Source organism: Mycteria americana, chromosome 11 (genome assembly GCF_035582795.1).
Source record: "Mycteria americana isolate JAX WOST 10 ecotype Jacksonville Zoo and Gardens chromosome 11, USCA_MyAme_1.0, whole genome shotgun sequence".
Lineage (NCBI taxonomy): Eukaryota > Metazoa > Chordata > Aves > Ciconiiformes > Ciconiidae > Mycteria > Mycteria americana.
This window is the reverse complement of record NC_134375.1, coordinates 9319547-9337144: the sequence shown is the minus strand read 5'-3', so window position 1 is coordinate 9337144 and position 17598 is coordinate 9319547. Positions and strand designations below refer to the sequence as shown.

The 17598-nt window shown below is 40.8% G+C and overlaps 1 protein-coding gene across 5 annotated transcripts in view; it reads right to left on the bottom strand.

The window, feature by feature from the left end:
* FANCD2 (FA complementation group D2) overlaps positions 1 to 17598 on the bottom strand; it is a 57483-nt gene that overhangs the window by 34042 nt on the left and 5843 nt on the right. For all 5 annotated transcript variants that reach the window (XM_075514139.1, XM_075514143.1, XM_075514141.1 and 2 more), the window contains exons 8-18: positions 13816 to 13894; positions 12969 to 13093; positions 11084 to 11171; positions 9982 to 10086; positions 8734 to 8834; positions 8121 to 8229; positions 7347 to 7382; positions 6815 to 6958; positions 5566 to 5700; positions 4045 to 4176; positions 1253 to 1360 (exon numbers count right to left, since the gene is read on the bottom strand). In XM_075514139.1, the coding sequence (XP_075370254.1) occupies positions 1253 to 1360; positions 4045 to 4176; positions 5566 to 5700; positions 6815 to 6958; positions 7347 to 7382; positions 8121 to 8229; positions 8734 to 8834; positions 9982 to 10086; positions 11084 to 11171; positions 12969 to 13093; positions 13816 to 13894 (1162 nt within the window). The remainder of the gene's footprint in view (positions 1 to 1252; positions 1361 to 4044; positions 4177 to 5565; positions 5701 to 6814; positions 6959 to 7346; positions 7383 to 8120; positions 8230 to 8733; positions 8835 to 9981; positions 10087 to 11083; positions 11172 to 12968; positions 13094 to 13815; positions 13895 to 17598) is intronic.

Below are 17598 nucleotides of genomic sequence, written 5' to 3'. Positions count from 1 at the left end.
GACAGGCAGAACACTTCCTCCTGACAGCTAGTCCTTCTGGGCTGCAAAGTCACCTTGTATGTTGCCAAGGCAATTTTCACAAGTTGCACCTAAGACAGATAGACATGGGGGCGTGGGGGGGAAATTACTGAGGAAAGTAGTTCAGAAAGGAGCTGAACCTACCATACAACTGGAAATTTTGGCAGTGAGCTCCATAAGAGCTCCATCTTAACAGGGTGAGTGGGAAAAAATGACTACAGACATGCTGTTTTACATGCCACAGACCAATCAGGAAGAGAGGAAGAACAGTTTTCCTTTATAGTCTCAAGCTAGCATGTGCAAACATACCTACAACTCGAAATTATGCAGGGACTCAAAGACAGACAAATAATCCTAATTTCTAGGAGCTGAGCTTTACGAATGGGAAAATTTTAAAACCAGACATCTCCATTGTGGAATAAATGTCTTTGAGGTATTTCTTTATCTTTATCTGATCACTGCCATGCTCAAGGAGCCAGAAATCCAGATAAAAGTATCTGATACCACCACTATTATGCTGCAACTGAGTCATACAAGGTATCCTATGTAAAATTAATATGAATTTAGACAGACCAGGGTTGGTAGCTTCTCATGTTTAAACTAGAGGCACAAAAGATGTGAAGTTTACCACTTCACAGCAGAGTCCTCTGTTCTGTGTAGCTCAGTTCTTCTAACATGAGTGTCTTTGTTGTCTCTGGTGTACAAACATTAAGCAGCTGAATCGAGATTAACATCTTGGGGAAGCAGCTGAACTATGCTTTCTGAATGCTTCCAAGTGATGGAGAAACAAAGCTTCACAAAGAGGCTGCTGAATTTACACTTTTGCAAGTCTTCAAGGCTCAGCTAGACAAAGCCACAGCCAACCTGTTATCATGTTGGTGATAATCCCACCTTGACTGGGAGGTTAGATTACAAACTGCCATCAGTCCCCTTCCACCAACATTTCTATCAACTCTACCTTTCTTAGATGTGCAAGAGAAGACCACCTTTCCGGGAAAGATGCAAGGTATGCAGTCAATGTGATGAGCCCTTGCTATACAGGGTAGGAAAGTCTGGAGCCACAAGCTGGCTTGCAGCCAGTTGGGGAGAAGAGAATATTAAGCCGAAGGACATCCTGACATCAATCACTGTTCATAGATGAGGCCACTATTTGCACAACAAAACCTCTGGAAGTTAACCTAGCAAAAAGAACCAAGGTACAGCCTGAACTCCTTTCTGTTGTGTCTCTACTTACCTGAATATAGCTTCCTTCTTGCCTCTGGCTGAATGCTAGTGTGCTGAGAATGTAGAAAAGCTTCCTGATCTGGCACGGATTCAGTTTCTGTGTAGAGTCTAAAATGGTCTGCAAGAAAGAAGCCACAAACTAGCTCAGATATATCAAGAATCCCTTTCCATGTTCCCAATTGTCCTGGTTTCGGCTGGGATAGAGTTAATTTTCTTCCTAGTAGCTGGTATAGTGCTGTGCTTTGGATTTTAGTATGAGAATAATATTGATAACACGCTGATGTTTTGGCTGTCACTAAGTGGTGTTTACATTGGTCAAGGACTTTTTTATTTCCTCCTTCAGCTCCCCATGCTCTGCCAGGTGCCCAAGAAATGGGAGGGGGCACAGCCAAGACAGTTGATCCAAACTGACCAAAGGGCTATTCCATACCATATGATGTCATGCCCAGTATATAAACTGGGGGAGTTGGCCGGGGGGTAGCGATCACTGCTCGGGGACTGGCTGGGCATTGGTCAGCGGGTGGTGAGTGGTTGTATCTTTTTTTTTTTTTTTAATTATTTTTTTTTTTTCCTCCTTTTTTCCCCTCCCTTGGGTTTTGTTCCTCTCTCTCATTGTTTTCCTTCTCATTATAATTCATTATTATTATTACTATTATTTTGTTCCAATTATTAAACTGTTCTTATCTCAACCCACGAGTTTTCTTACTTTTGCTCTTCCGATTCTCTCCCCCATCCCACCGGGGGGGAAGTGAGCGAGCGGCTGCGTGGTGCTTAGCTGCCGGCTGGGGCTAAACCACGACACCAATAATACACCAATTGTCACCCGCAGGGAAGCCAATTAACTTCACTTTTTTTTGGACAGGCAGCAAAAAGCTACATTCAAATTAAATAAACATAAACGCAGAACTATTGTTCTGGCCTCAATTATTGCAGTTCATTCTATCAGAGGGTGAATGGGAAGAACAATCTGGCTACCATAAGCATTTTGGGAGCACTCCATTCCCATTAGTGACAGCTATTTATCTTCTATCACAGATTTGGTCACAGCATTCAAAGTATTTGACAAAATGAACTTTATGGGTTTTTTTCTAATATTTCCATTACAAGCCCTGTAACAGTCAAGTTGTTAACAATTTAGGGGTGGAATTTTCTGTGCTGGCTGGCATTCTCAGGATATTTCTTCTTGCAGTGCTTCAGTGAAAAACAGTCCAACTGTTTCCCAGAGCCACGCTAGCTTTCCTACCACCGACATCGCATTTTGCTGCCATTATTTTTCTCCTACTACTGACCAACCTTGAGCAGGATTTGAAACAAGGTGTTGAGTTTGACAGGATTACATAATCACTTTTGCATCCCTCAGGAAAATTCACCCACAGCTTTAAGATTAAAAAATAGCTGTTTGGGGAGATGATTTGTGCTAAGATCTGCATGTTCTCTCTGTGCTGGAGAGGCTCCAGCTCAGTGTCAAATATGCCAGGCATCTGCAGCTCTACAGGTCTTTGTACAGGTAACTGGCTAGTGTCTCAACCACCTCTGGGATGCGTGCCAAACATGGTGCACTGCCAGACCTTAAGGTCTGGCCAGATCATCAATTAATGTGTTTCACATAGAAGCTTTGGTAATGTATCAAATATCGGCCCATAGAAACTATAATCTGTAAATGATCTGCCAGCACAAGAACATGCAAACAAGGTCAGGAGGAAGGTCAACAGGTCTCAGCAGACTGCTGTGGTCAAATACTCCCCATCGCACTTCTGACAACGCATTCAATTATGAGCAGGAGTTTTAGGTTGTCTCTTTCAAGGACTACTTTCAACCCTGAGTCCTTATCACATCCTCCCTCTGCCAGGAGGCAAGCAAGTCCCATTTCTTCCTGTTATACCCATCGAATGTGTGACAGATTGCATTGCAAATTCTTATGGCAGATCTTAATGCTTTTTTAGCATATTTTAAGCAAGCAATGTAAATTTAACAATCAACCAGCTAAACAGCAAAAAGTATATAGCTTTCCTACAGTGTGTACTTAAACTACAGAATCCACCAACACCAAGTGGGCATGAAAAAAGTCGGGGGGGGGGGGGGGAATACACATACCCATACTCTTCAAAGGCTCTTAAATACAGGATGTCCTTAAGCTACAAATCACCACAGATGGGGGAGTGTTCAAGAAAAGTATTGCTACATGCTTGCCTTGCTGTTTTGCTCTTCCCTCGATCTCCACTTTTACTACTTTTGGAAACAGGCAACTAGGCAGGCCTGACCCTGCTTGTCACCCTTAGGAGTTAAGAACCCTTTTTTTTCCTCCCCATTGAGTACTTTCTTCTTTTAAATTTTAGGATGTAAGTCTTTTCCCGTCCCTGCCAAGAGTTTTGTTTTAGGATTCACATAGTGGCTAAAGTACTGTCAGTCTTTCAATCTGGTAGAACAGGCAGTCCACAAAGGGGGCAGGTTTTTGCCAAGTATTTGAAATAGCTGACGTTAATAAAGACAGCATTTTCCTTCCGTCACAGGTGTCATTCCATGCCTGCAATTTAAGCATTCTCCAGTTACAGGGAAGGATAACTTTTTTCTTTGTCTATCTCAATTTCCCCTGTCAAAAAATCGTAACAGTCCTATCTTACAGCTCACCCCTTCATAGCAGATACCTGTCACTTCTGACCACTACATTTCTCAAGACAGATAGCTTTACAGGTATGAGTTGTTCCATTACCTCTATTTCTGAAAAGTATTGACCCATTCTGGATCTGAGACAAAATGGTGTAAGGGTCCTGAAATGTAGTATGCCCCCAGAAATATTCATACCTTCACGAAGGTGGCATAGCGCATCAGAAGGGATGTGTGCAGCATCACCAGATCAGTGAGCACATCTAGAGAAATGTCCAGTTCTGTCTCATTTCCACTGCACACGTGAGTCACCAAAGCAGTCACAACCTCCTGAGAAAAAAGCCCCAGAGAAACCATAGTGAAATGTCAACAGAAAAATGTCTGCTCTGTTGTGCTCCTATAGAATATGTTGATCAAGTACAGATAATCATCCTGAAACTCAACCATATTATTCTAAGTCCCTTCTCGGTTTGTTCTTTAATTCCTGATATCCACAATATTCTTTCTCCTTGAGCCCGAATTTTATTCAGTTCTAAAAGATCCCATGATTCCATAAAGCAGCTCTTCACCAAATTTTTCCTGCCTGCTTGCTAACACTGCCGCAGCTCTGGCTTTTTGCTACCATCACATATGATGATAAAAATCTACCCTATTTTTTTTAGGCGCACAAAACACTGCACCTTACCCAGGAATACATCGCCACTAACTTCAGCAGTTCCAGTGTCTTAATAATCTTTACACCAGCAGTTCAAAATTGACATTTTTGTTTCAAAAATCTTTTTATGGCCTTACTTCAGTTGACTTCTGGACAGGGATCTCTCTCCACTCTCATCCACCATCTGTGGCTCTGGGTCTTTTCTGTGACACTAATTGCTAATACAGCCATCCTCTTTTGAAACTCTTAACATCTCAAGATATTACTAGACTCACTAGCTTGTTGCAGATGACACTGTATGCCTTCACATCTCAGGTTTTTCCCAGTTGCTTTTTTGTTTGTCTATTTGTTAAGTTTGCTGTAATAAGTAATACAGATACAATGCTGGAAACAGTCTTAATTATAAATACACTGTGCCGAAAAAAGTGCAAATACATTCAAAAGCTTGTGCAGATCTGTCTTCAATCCCCACATTTTCTGATGTCAGCATGTCTGTAGGAACTCATGCTCAGAGCTGAAAGTCTGTCATTATTTCAGAGTACGCAGAAGGAGTCCAAGTTGCTCAAAGCTCTGAGGGAAATCTGTGTAAACTTTTTCATCACAGTAAGTTATCCAAGGAAAGGGAAAAAAGTTCAATACAAACTATAACAATGGCTTTTTAAACTAGAGGATGCTCAAAGTGACTAGGTAAGACAGAATAGGAATATGGATTTATGAACAAATCTCCTCTGTGACCCTGGGGGCCAGTCCTGACTTCCTGGCTAGATCTTAGTCAACTTGTTTGCTTTCTGAATTGCAGCAAACCCAGCACAGTCCCCTCTGCTCCAGAAGTATTTTTCATTCTGTCACTTCTGAGGTCTGCCTGTTTGCTCCCTGTTCCTCCCAGCAGTCTCTGTGCTTGAGTCACTTGCTACCAGAGTCTTGCTGTGACTTTTCCCCATCTTCTGCTTGGCCTACTCTACAGCATAGACCTCTCCAAATCCTCTCCCCCTAAAGGATCATAACATACACTCTAGAACAAAATGCAAGCACAAATAAAACAGATGCCATCCATCACACTATACCTGCTGGCAGTAAGAGTCAAAGGCTGCAAAAGCTTGTTTGTACATGCAGCTGCCAAAGGAGACTACAGCTGGGTGTGCAGAGTGCAGAAACATCTGAGCAAGTGCTAGGATTGAAGGGAAGAAGTCTTTGATAACCTGAAATACAGACATCGTGGAAGAGATTATTGCTGCTCATTTTAAACACACTCAGCTCCCTAAATAAAGTGTGTGTTGGAGCTCATCCTAAACACTTTGCCTAATTTAGCAGGTGCTTTCTGCCTTCTCTGACTATCCTCTCTTGCACCAACAGGCAACAAGAGCAGATAAGACACACTAGAATGGGTTTCTCCAACCTTCTCTACACAAAGGATTTACAGATTGGTTAAGAAGCCAACCTGCAAAGCTGCAGAGCTCACAGCAGCATATCCCTTAAGGGTGACACCAGGGAAGTCACATTACAGCAATGTAACACTAAACAAAAGTCCCAGGACAGACACACTCTTGGCCTTACTTTAACGGAAGGACTCTGCTACATCAAGACACTCAGAAAAATCTAAGTTAACTTTTAAAGTTAGCTTAATCACACAGAGCTCCTTTGAACAACAAGCTCTTATTCAGATGTAAAGTGGCCTAATTTACTTTGTCTTAACTTATTCTGGAAGGGAGTTAAACTAAAACTGAATTAAACCCACTTATACTCAGAATAAAATGTGCCTACATAAGGCATTATTATAGTTCAATTAATTGATTTTACATTCATAACTCAGTGTTTCTCATCTGCCCTCTACCTCCAACAAGGAGCACTGTGTCATTTTCTGTTGATCTTTTCAGTTTTCTCATAGTAAATGGTAATTTACATTACAAACATATGCCCAATATATATACACATATTTAGACCTAGAAACCATTACACTTGAAAAACGGTGCATGTAAACATATGAACTTCTAAAAATACTGTGGGAGACAACAGCATGTCTGGAACACACAGTAGAGATCTTGGGCTAGACCACATCTCTTAGGCTGAGAGGTTTTGCGCCAAAATAAAAAGCCCATCCAATTCTGAGGAAAGCTCATCTCTCAAAAAACCACGTGACGGTTACAATAGAGGACATGTGCCTTGGGAGACTGATCTGGGACCAAAAATTAAAAAACAGAAGTAAGTGTACATAACAGGAACAGTATAAATAATGCAGCACAGGATAAAATCATCATCTGACATCTTTCAGAGATAAAAGAGAAGAGGAAGTCTCAAAGCAGAATCAGCACTGACCATTGAATGATTTTGGAAGGCATTCTGCATCAGCTGTTCTGGCATGCAGCCCAGTCGAATTTTGCTCCTCAATACTTTCTCAGTTTGTTTCCTGTTCTTGGTGTTTGTAGAATGGATTAGCAGCAAAACTATCAGATCCAGAACCTTTTTGAGGAAATAACCACTAATCATTATGCTGAAAAGATATTAAACAGTCCAGACAACTACACACTGAAATCAAACTGAGAAGAAAATCAAGAGCTCAAAAAGCCCTGACCACCACAACTGCAGAAAAACCTCATCAGTCCAACAGGACAGAATTAAAGCAGGATAACTCTGTCCCTTGACATTTAGAAGGTATGAACTAAGAGTTACGAAGAAAATGGATAGCTGTTATACTAGGAACAAGTCAAATACCAAAAGAACCACCCATGCACTGGCAGTTTCTGCTCCAACTAGAAAAATCTCTTCATCTACAACCACGAAGAAAGCCCTTGAAAACACCAACAGAAGAAGACATTCCCAGAGACAAGTGCAGATACAGAAGTATTACCTTATGGTCAGATACAGACATGCTGTTCTCAATAGCCTAAGAGCAAAAAAACCAAGAAAGCTGTTATGCTAGAGTACAATAATATATTCCAAAACCAAATCAAAAAAGGCAGACACCAAAAGAAATACTGCTCACAGATTTCTCTCCTCTACAACAGGACAGCCATCAAAGCCAGAAAACTGGATCTTGCCAACAGCAGAAAATCCAGAAGGCACTCAAAAAACCAGCACAAAAATTCAGCTTGAACGAGGACTTTCTCAAATAACATCAGGCTTGAAAAAAGAACTAAGGTACTGAGCAATGAAAGGCTGAAAACAAGAAACAGTCTCATGGTTTACACTGAAATGCAATTTAAAATTAAATTTAGCCCAATATCTGCCAATATTAATTTCTTGCTGGACATTTTCAAGCACCTTAAGGCTCAGTCTCAACATACAGGTATACATTTTTGCTCTCTTGCAGACAGAAAAACCCTAAGATTATTTTTTCCAAAACTCTCTCATAAACATACAGAAACGCATTATCCTGCATTTCAAGATTTGGGGTCTATAGAGTGGAGCCCAGTGGCCATCCTGCAAGCACTGTGAAATTAGTAACTGAGGAAGAAAGCAGACTCATGAAAAAGCACGGCTAATTTGGAGCACGGAATGAAATCTGTATTAGCAGAATGAAGGGCTAACATTTGTCTTTTGATATCACATTTGATTACAAGGCAGGCTCAGGCTCAACCTAGGAGTCCAATTAAATAAGGAAACAAGGACTGAAGCATCTTACCTTAATCCAAGCTTCAGAGACATCTTTCTGAAATCTCACAGCTAACTTGATCACATCAAAAAGTAGCTTCACACAATTTTGGCTGGTGGTTACTTGGCTCATGGAAGAACTGTAAACAATCAGAAAGGAGGAGACTCAGTCGTTGTAAATACTGTAGTAAAAGGAACAAGGAGCCTAGCAGTCACAGCAGTTACTTAAGGCAGCCATTCTCTAGAGAGAATGCTCTAGCAAAGATAGGGAGTTTCAGAAGAGAGTTTCAGAAAAGGGTGGAAGCAGAGGATGCAGAATCAACCAAAGACATACTGGAGGGAACTTAGAACAGATGAACTAGCAGCAACATTATTATAAATGGAGTTGCATACCCCCAGGCAGACATGGATGCAGATGGCTCAAAAGGAACTACATGCATGGCAGGGACAGCCGGCTCCACAAGGATTGACAAATGTGTTATTATTAGCACCAAGCGGGAAGGAATAAAGATGTCAGGAACTTTATTTGGGATAAATTAGGCTTGCGTATGTAACCATGTGTGCCAGAGAGACCAGATAAAGAGGAAGTGAAGTTCTCTTGTCCCATCTTACCCTTGGAGAATCATGTAAATCAGCTCAAGTACCTGGCCTGGACTTGGCTTTTAATCTTCTTCTGGGAACCTAGGATCTGCAGGGGCAGAACACATGATGACAGATCCAAGCTCTTACGAAGATCAGAAATCACCTGTAAAACACAAATTCCAGCACAAATCACTGTGACGTATGAGGAAAGAAAAGGCTGAGGAAAAGAAAACGCAACCTCAGAGAATAACCTTAAAATTACAGATCAAAGACTCATGTATTTCTAAAGACTTATAAGCATTTAACCATGCTCAAACTTTTTTTTTTATACTTAGAAAGTGAACCAGCCACACTTTGCTTTTCACTGTCATGCACATGCATGCAGAAAGCAGAAAAGGATTTCTTAAGAGTTACTCCAAGAAATTCCCACCTATATCTGCTGTATGTTGCTGTGAACTAGTATTACTGTGTTCAGCAGCAGAGCAAGATATATGACAGCCACAGGAATTCTGAGGCATATCAATTTACCAATTTAACTGCTGTCAAATTGTAGTGGATCAGCACAGACTGGGTTGCATGTTATATGCATGCTGTTTTCACAGTGGTCTCCCTGAAAGATTTGGGCACATCAAAATCCACATCTGGCTTAAGCTGAGGCTTTCTCCAAGTATTAAAAAAAAGCATGTTCAATAGTTCAGCAAGGCTGGCTTGACAAAACACATCTGGTTCATTTTAAAAATATTCCGAGTATGTTTCCTTGCCTTAGAATGAAAATGGTCCTCCAACAGGAGAACCACCCTTGTAGGGACGTTTCCAAAACATGATTTAGAACAGAACTCAGTGGAGAAAACAAGAAGAGAATTACCAAGTTGCAGTCCCAGGTCTGTTGGATACTTCTGGAATTTAAAACGCTTAGAAGGTCTGTACAATGAAAAATTCTTCGATAAAATTCAAAGGCTTAAAGTTGCCACCTAACCACAGTTTTTCAGTCTAAGAGTTTAACTCAAAACAATTTGACTGTTTTCAGTTCTTTAAGATGTTTACACAAAAAAAAAAATTCTAAGAACAAATGAGAAAAATCTGCAATAGACAGCAGAAAGGAGGTTTCAATTCTCATGCCTGAAAGCATGATCAAATGCATGTCAAAGGACAGATATAGTTTCTACATGTGCTTTGATCCTTGACAATATTAAAAATTTTACTTGAAAACATTAAAGCATACACCTCAGCGTGTGAAGCAACTGCTCTCTGTTAAAACACGCACTGGATTAGACAACTTATTGGTCTTTAGTATAGAGAAAATACTGTACCTCTACTGCGTCTGCTGCCTTGACATTATGGAGGATGAATTTTACTACTACAGGCAAATCTTCCAGTTTTACAGAAGGCACAATGGTCATGGCAGACTGCCGCACCTGAGGAGAAAGCAATACTGGATCAGCTGCAAGACTATGGTTCGCAGAAACATAGTTATGTTAGTGGGAGGGAATCTTTGGAGGCTTATAGTCCAGCCTTCTGCTCAGAGCAGGAATATTGTCAGTACTAGATCAGACTGACCTTGGCTTTGCTAACTGAGTCTTGAAGATATCCAAGGATGGAGGAAACCGCCCCAGCGCCTGCCACCTCTTTGATAACTTATGTCAGTGCTGCAGACCCTAACTCATTTTTCCAAATGTCCAGCCTGAACCTCCTAGGCTGTAATTTGTGGCCCTTGCCCGTTATCATCACACTTGGCACTGCCAGGAAGAGTCCATCATTTAACTGGCTTTCAAAATGGAAAAGCATGGAAGAGGTGTAGCCTGTTATGCAGCACTAGCCTTTGGGGACTATGTAAAATAGTATTTAATGTTTTCAGATGAACCAATTTTATTCTATTCATAAGAAGCCTAACTGCAAGAAGTGCAACAATCCAGCACGTCCAGAAGACACAAGGCACATAATCTCTTCTCCTTTATCAGCATTCTGCAGAGAAAAACTATGATCATGCAATTATTTAATCACCAGTCTACTTAGTAGAGTCTATGCCTCTACTTAAAATAAAGCAGTCTAGTCTGGTCACTGTACCTCAAAAAAAAGAAATAGTGACAATAAGCAGGTTTAAGATGGGCAGTAAAAATTTACTGCAGCAGGACAAAGTGCTTTTGCATTTGCTAAAACAGCTGTGTTTGAAATTTCTGAATGCATACTGTAACAGCCAGAAACCTTCTCTCTGCTCCTCACTGAACCCCTCATGCATGTTTCAAAAAACAGTTTTAGCTTCTCTGACTCCTTTCCAATTTCAGCAAGCTCAGGACTTTTGAAGGCCTATAGGAGTCAGGTTTAGCAAAATACTTTGAATGACCAAACAGCTCTAGCTCTCGTGTTGCTGAGCAGGGGCTGGGTTCTGTTCAACTGCTCAGTAAAAGCTCTTACCTCAGCCAGAAGGCCTGCATCGAGATCCAGACGAGAAAGGGCATCCAGGATTGGAACTGTTAGCCGCCTGCCCTGTTTTAGTAAGCAGCTGATACACAATAAAAAGAAAACAAACGATGCTCTTAATAGAACCGTGAATGGGTCTTTAGTAAATTGTATGATTCCAGTAGTTTTTGTGGTCACTGCAAAAAAAATCTCCGAAACTGACAACAAAATATTCCACTGGCATTAAGGAAAACTGGTTCCCTAAATTATCACTCCTCTCTGAACACGCTGAATTGTGATTCTGTGGTTGCTGATTAGAAGATGATACGAAGAATCTACCTTTCTCAAATCTTGTAAAAACAGGGAACATGGACAAAGACCTGGTACAAGCATCAGGCAAGAACTTGAAAATTGGAAGGTCCTGGGTTCACCATAAATAGAAAAAATTAGTGAGATAGCTGGTATATGATTTAACCACACATCTCTTGGGCCTGATACCTTCTAGCCACACTTCTGTCCCATGGACATGCCATCAGCAAAGCGTAACTGAGATTGCCACCAAAGCCAGAGATTGAATCTTTCTCATGTGTGACCTCTTCCCTAGTCACAGTATTTGCTTTAAGAATTGCAAACATGTAATGAAAGGCACAATGGGTATAGCCAGATATTCGTTTAATTCAGTGTCCTTTTCTCAGCACTGTTTGTTCTCAGCACTGAACAAACAGACTAAGAATTGGACAAGTATTTACAAATTCTTCCTATATAAACTGGTCTGGTTTCCAGCAAGCTGTGGTTTGGCACCTCCTTGACCAAGGGACTGCAGCTGTGTTTAACAGCCTCGTGCACTTTCCTTTCCCGAAATTCACCTAATCATTCTTGGCTGCCATCTAAGTTTCTATAAACTTTCTCTAGCAAGAAGTTCTACTTGAATTGTGTTAGTTGAAAAACACGTCATTTTCAGCTTCCTGGTAATTCTATTTATGCTCCCTAATTCATTACAACAAGCAATGAGTACTTTTCCACATCAGAAATGGGTAGTGGCTATTAAGAACATGAAAATAAATATGTCTTGCTGATACTGTTTAGATTCTCAGCTTTGAAAAAATGCAAGTAGAGAAAACAGAAGCCTGAGGACTTTGATTAGCATAAGAAATTTCATTGTGTGGGGATTTTATCTAGAAGCTGAGACAGTAAACTGAGAATGGAAACACAAAGCTACAGTTACTTTTGGGAGGGTACAAGGAACAGGATGCACTGCTTGCAGGTATAGGCTAAAATAACAACTACAGGGTTGAAAAGATAATTAGCACCAGCATAAACGTAAGTGATCTGTGTAATGATAAGAATTAGAAACACTGATGTGTATAATTAAATATAGGGTAAGACTACTGAAAAAATTATCGTGTGAAATGAATACACTATAAAAAAAGACAGATATAAGGGCTAGCTTAAGGTAGCACTCTCTGGGAGGATTAGGTCCCCCTGTTCTTTGGGTCAGTAAATATGCTTGAGAAACGTATATAAAATAGCCAGAAAGTTCTGCTTCATGCACACATTTATTGTGTTGTGGGTTTTTTTAATTAATAAAAACAATGTTGACCCTTACTGTAGCAGATTCCAAGCCAAATCAAAAGCTGTCTATCGTAATATCCAAGTGACTGATCACAGACTGATGCACCAAAAGTAATGAGTACTTAACTGGATTCTACCTGTGCTGTATCCAGGTATTCAGGAGTTCAGTAATTTTTTAGATAAAAGCACTTTTGGAGCATTTAGATCTCTCTTTAAGAGAGATCTTGACAGACAGACAGACAGCGCGCGAGAGGAAAGAGAGCAGAAAAGAGAGCAGAAAAGAAAAAAAAAAAATAAAACCAAATAAACCAACCAGAATCATCTGTACCTGAGCTCTCTGGCAACCTCACTTTGCTGGGAATCCTCCAGGATCTCAGGTAAACTGGTGATAATATCATGCTGGACTGGTACAGGAGAGACACTAACCATCTGCATTAACTTCTTCACGAGATCCTGCAGACAAGAGGAACACTTGTAAAACGCATGAGTCTCCCCGTGAGCAAGCGGTCCACGAGCAGTTCGTAAATCCATGTCTGGATTTATGCCAACTGTCCCTTAACTCATTGTCCTGTTGAAGCTGTGAATCATAGCATAGACTTTTATGGAACAATGGTATTTTAAAGGTAGGATATAACTATCTTGGTGAGCAAAGGAAACTGGGAAACCCAACAGCAAGCTTCTCAGTGTTTAGTATGACTTCTTGATTCAGTTAATTCTGGGACTCTCTAGTAACAGCCCTCCAGTACAAAGTAACCCACAGAGACTGACTGACTTAGGGAAAGAAGGAAGAGAACCACGAAAGCAGGAACAGAGAATTCATCCCCAAATGCTTGCAAGATCCAATATCTCCTGTTAAAATTAAACAAGAGGGGGTTGTAACTTCGTGCCAGCAACAGCTTTAAAACAGGGTCATCCATGTGGATACATACATACAGATACAAACTTATGAAAAAGGAGACTTAGAGCAAGGGAAGAAGACAAATAATAAAAGGGGATGTTCAAAAGTCACTGAAGGCAATCATAATAAAACAGAAAGAATTAAATCTCTCCTTCAGCATGTGAACATGAAAAGAACATCAGTTCTCATTAGCATAATAATTGATCTCATCCCACCTAAGAGGCATTCCAAAGTTGACTGAAAAAAACATACATGTGATTGCACCATCAGTACCCACCTGGCTGTCAAGAAGCTTGTCAAGCCATTTAAATTGATTGACGATGAGCCGGGGAAAATTTGTTCCAAAGGTGCCCACGCTACAACAGCAGAAAAAGTGAAACACAGGTTAGTCAGACCTACAGACAGACTCAAAAGCTTTGCTGCTAATCAGCAAGACCACAAGATGCAATTCAAATTAACCAACTATCAAAATCATATTATGAAAATATCATTAACACCCCTACAGATTTTAGCACTGTCTAGGAAGAACCCCACTTCTTACTTGCTATACACACAAAGCAGGGATACTGCTAGCCTGTTTCAATACACTACCACCAACAACATCCTAAGTTACGGCACAAAAGTCAAAGTGTACAATGTGACCTTACTTCAGATCTCCTGTGCTACCGTAAGAGTGGCTACACTAGCTTAGGCTAAGTCTCTCTTGAGCCCAGTATCCCCATCCCCAACTGTAGTATTAGATGCTTTTGGATAAGTTTTGGGTAACAGCGCATTCACAGAGCAATCTTTTCACAGAGCTTCCACTCAGCCTCCAACAATAAGCAGTTTAGCAAATCTCCAAGGCAGAAGCCAGTACCCAGTCCATCACGTCTGCTATCCAGCAGTACATTTATTCTCCATTAATTTCCCTAAGCCTTATTAAAAAAAAAAAAAAAAAACAAACAAAAAAACACAACTGTGTGTAATTTCTGACCTCTACATTCTGCAAGGATGAATTCGACAGGGTAATTATGCATAATCTGAAAAAGTACTTCTGCTTTTTTTGTTTGCTGCCTTGCATAGTTAGAGACAGTGGTTAAACCTTCCTCAATTACCTTTTCTAAATCTTTCTTGCTTTTACAGACATCTGTCGTCTCTCTGCCAGTCACCTCCTTTGAAGGCAGGCAGAATTCTATTTTATTTAGAATATTTTTCCCTACTTACATAGAAACTGTTCTACTACATTTTTGTGACAGCCTGACCAGAAGTGCCTGCAACATTCAAAATGTGATTGTACCATGCATTTACAGTGACATGATGTTTTCCATTTTGTTCCCAATTCCTTCCCTAATATTCTGTTTGCTGCTTTGACTACTGCTAAGCATGAAACTGGTACTAAAAATAAGAAACAAAAAGAAGCACCCATACAAGATACCTTTCCTCAATGAAAACACCAACTTTGTAATTGTATTTATACAATCAGGATTATTTTGCAGTCTGATTTTTTAACAAAACAAGGTTTATGCAGCTGTACTGCCTAAGATGCTCTCCCTCTTCTGTAACTTCTGGTCACACTGGTCTGTGAGCACATATGTATTAATAAATTGGCTGTTGCCAAATCGCCTGGATAAACCAAGTTCTCCCTACCCTTCCTACAGTAAGTCAATAAATTGAACGTCCTCTGTCCAGGCATCGACTGGCATTAGACCTGTAGAGGTCTGGTAGGTCTATGCTTTTATGTCAGATTTGGGAGAAATTGGCCGGTCAGTACAGGTGTGGCTACAGACCAGCTGTAATGAATGTTGTTTCCTGTCCGATGAGTAAACAAAACAAAAAACAGTAGGAACTCCACTGAAAAAAACTCAGTCGTTCTTTACAATTAGTTTTAGATTAGATTGTCCTGGAAATCGTTACCACAAATTGTTACCTCACTTTTAATTTCCTTTTTCATTTATGAACATGCTGAACAACCCAGCTCTCCATGGGACCATCCTCCTCCTACTGCAAAATGGACCACTTTTTTTCCACAGACTCCCCCCCCCCATTTTTAACTTGTCATTAATACATAGAAAAAACATCACTCTTCTTACAGTTTGACAGGAGGCAAGCATAACAACATCTATTTTTAAGACTTACTAAAGGGTTCACAGCACAATTAACAGCTTATCACTTTTACATCTGTCCTGGTTTCGGCTGGGATAGAGTTAATTTTCTTTCTAGTAGCCGGTATAGTGCTGTGCTTTGGATTTTAGTATAAGAATAATATTGATAACACGCTGATGTTTTGGCTGTCGCTAAGCGGTGTTTACATTGGTCAAGGATTCTTCCCCCCCTTCAGCTCCCCATGCTCTGCCAGGTGCCCAAGAAATGGGAGGGGGTACAGCCAGGATAGTTGATCCAAACTGACCAAAGGGCTATTCCATACCATATGATGTCATGCCCAGTATATAAACTGGGGGGAGTTGGCCGGGGAGTAGCGATCATTGCTCGGGGACTGGCTGGGCGTCGGTCGGTGGGTGGTGAGCGGTTGTAATTTTTTTTTTTATGTATATTTTCCTTTTTTCCCCCTCCCTTGGGTTTTGTTCCTCTCTCTCTCTCTCATTGTTTTTTTCCCTCTCATTATAATTCATTATTATTATTACTATTATTTTGTTCCAATTATTAAACTGTTATTATCTCAACCCACGAGTTTTCTTACTTTTGCTCTTTCGATTCTCTCCCCCATCCCACCGGGGGGGTGGGAGTGAGCGAGCGGCTGCGTGGTGCTTAGTTGCCGGCTGGGGCTAAACCACGACAGTCCTTTTTGGCGCCCAACGTGGGGCTCCAAAAAGGACTGTCGTGGTTTAGCCCCAGCCGGCAGCCAAGCACCACGCAGCCGCTCGCTCACTCCCCCTCGGTGGGATGGGGGAGAGAATCGGAAGAACAAAAGTAAGAAAACTTGAGGGTTGAGATAAAAACAGTTTAATAGGTAAAGCAAAAGCCACGCACGCAAGCAAAGCAAAGCAAGGAATTCATTCACTACTTCCCATGGGCAGGCAGGTGTTCAGCCATCTCCAGGAAAGCAGGGCTCCATCACGCGTAATGGTTACTTGGGAAGACAAACACCATCACTCCAAATGTCCCCCCTTCCTTCTTCTTCCCCAGCTTTATATACTGAGCATATGTCATATGGTATGGAATAGCCCTTTGGTCAGTTTGGATCAACTATCCTGGCCGTGTCCCCTCCCAGCTTCTTCTGCACCTGGCAGAGCACGGGAAGCTGAAAAGTCCTTGACTAGTACAGCAACAACTAAAACATCCCTGTATTATCAACACTGTCTTCAGCACAAATCCAAAACATAGCCCCATACCAGCCACTATAAAGAAAATTAACTCTATCTCAACTGAAACCAGGACACATCCGAGATCCTTTAGAATTCTTGGGTGAAAACAATTCAGTCCTTGTGACCAACTGTGTTAAACCCTCCTCTAACAAGATTTCAGTCTGAGACAATTTCTCAGACTCAACCTCTGTACAGCATTTGTATCCTGCTTGATAGTCATCACTGAAACTAATACTGTATCAGGAACAGCCTCAGCTTCTTTCTATCCCTTAACCTGCTCCGCTAACTCTGTAATGAGCATCCAGGGCACTGGAAAAAGACCTTAAGTTTTCAAGTCTTGCCTATGTTGCGCCTCAAGATCTCTCACTCTGTTATGGTGTTCTACATTCAAAAATCAACAGATGCTTTTTCTATTTTCCTTGTTTGAACACAATTTGTATTTTTAAAAGGAGGTCTATTTGCATCTAGCAGCCTCCTAAAACTCTGCCAGCCACTTTCATCTTTTTTTTTTTTTTTTAATAACGAGACACTCCATAGTCCCTCTGCTGAAATACTTCCAAAACTTGTGCCAGTAGCTACAAAAAGCATAATGAATCATGAGGTATGTCTGTATTTCAGCTTCTATAAATTCGTCTTCTACTTTACGCACCCACAAGTTTAAAGTCATGGTACCTCACAGATAGTTTTACACGTGTATGAAGAAAAAAACACCATTGCAAACATTCATTCAGGTAAATCTGAAGTAACAGTTAAAGTCA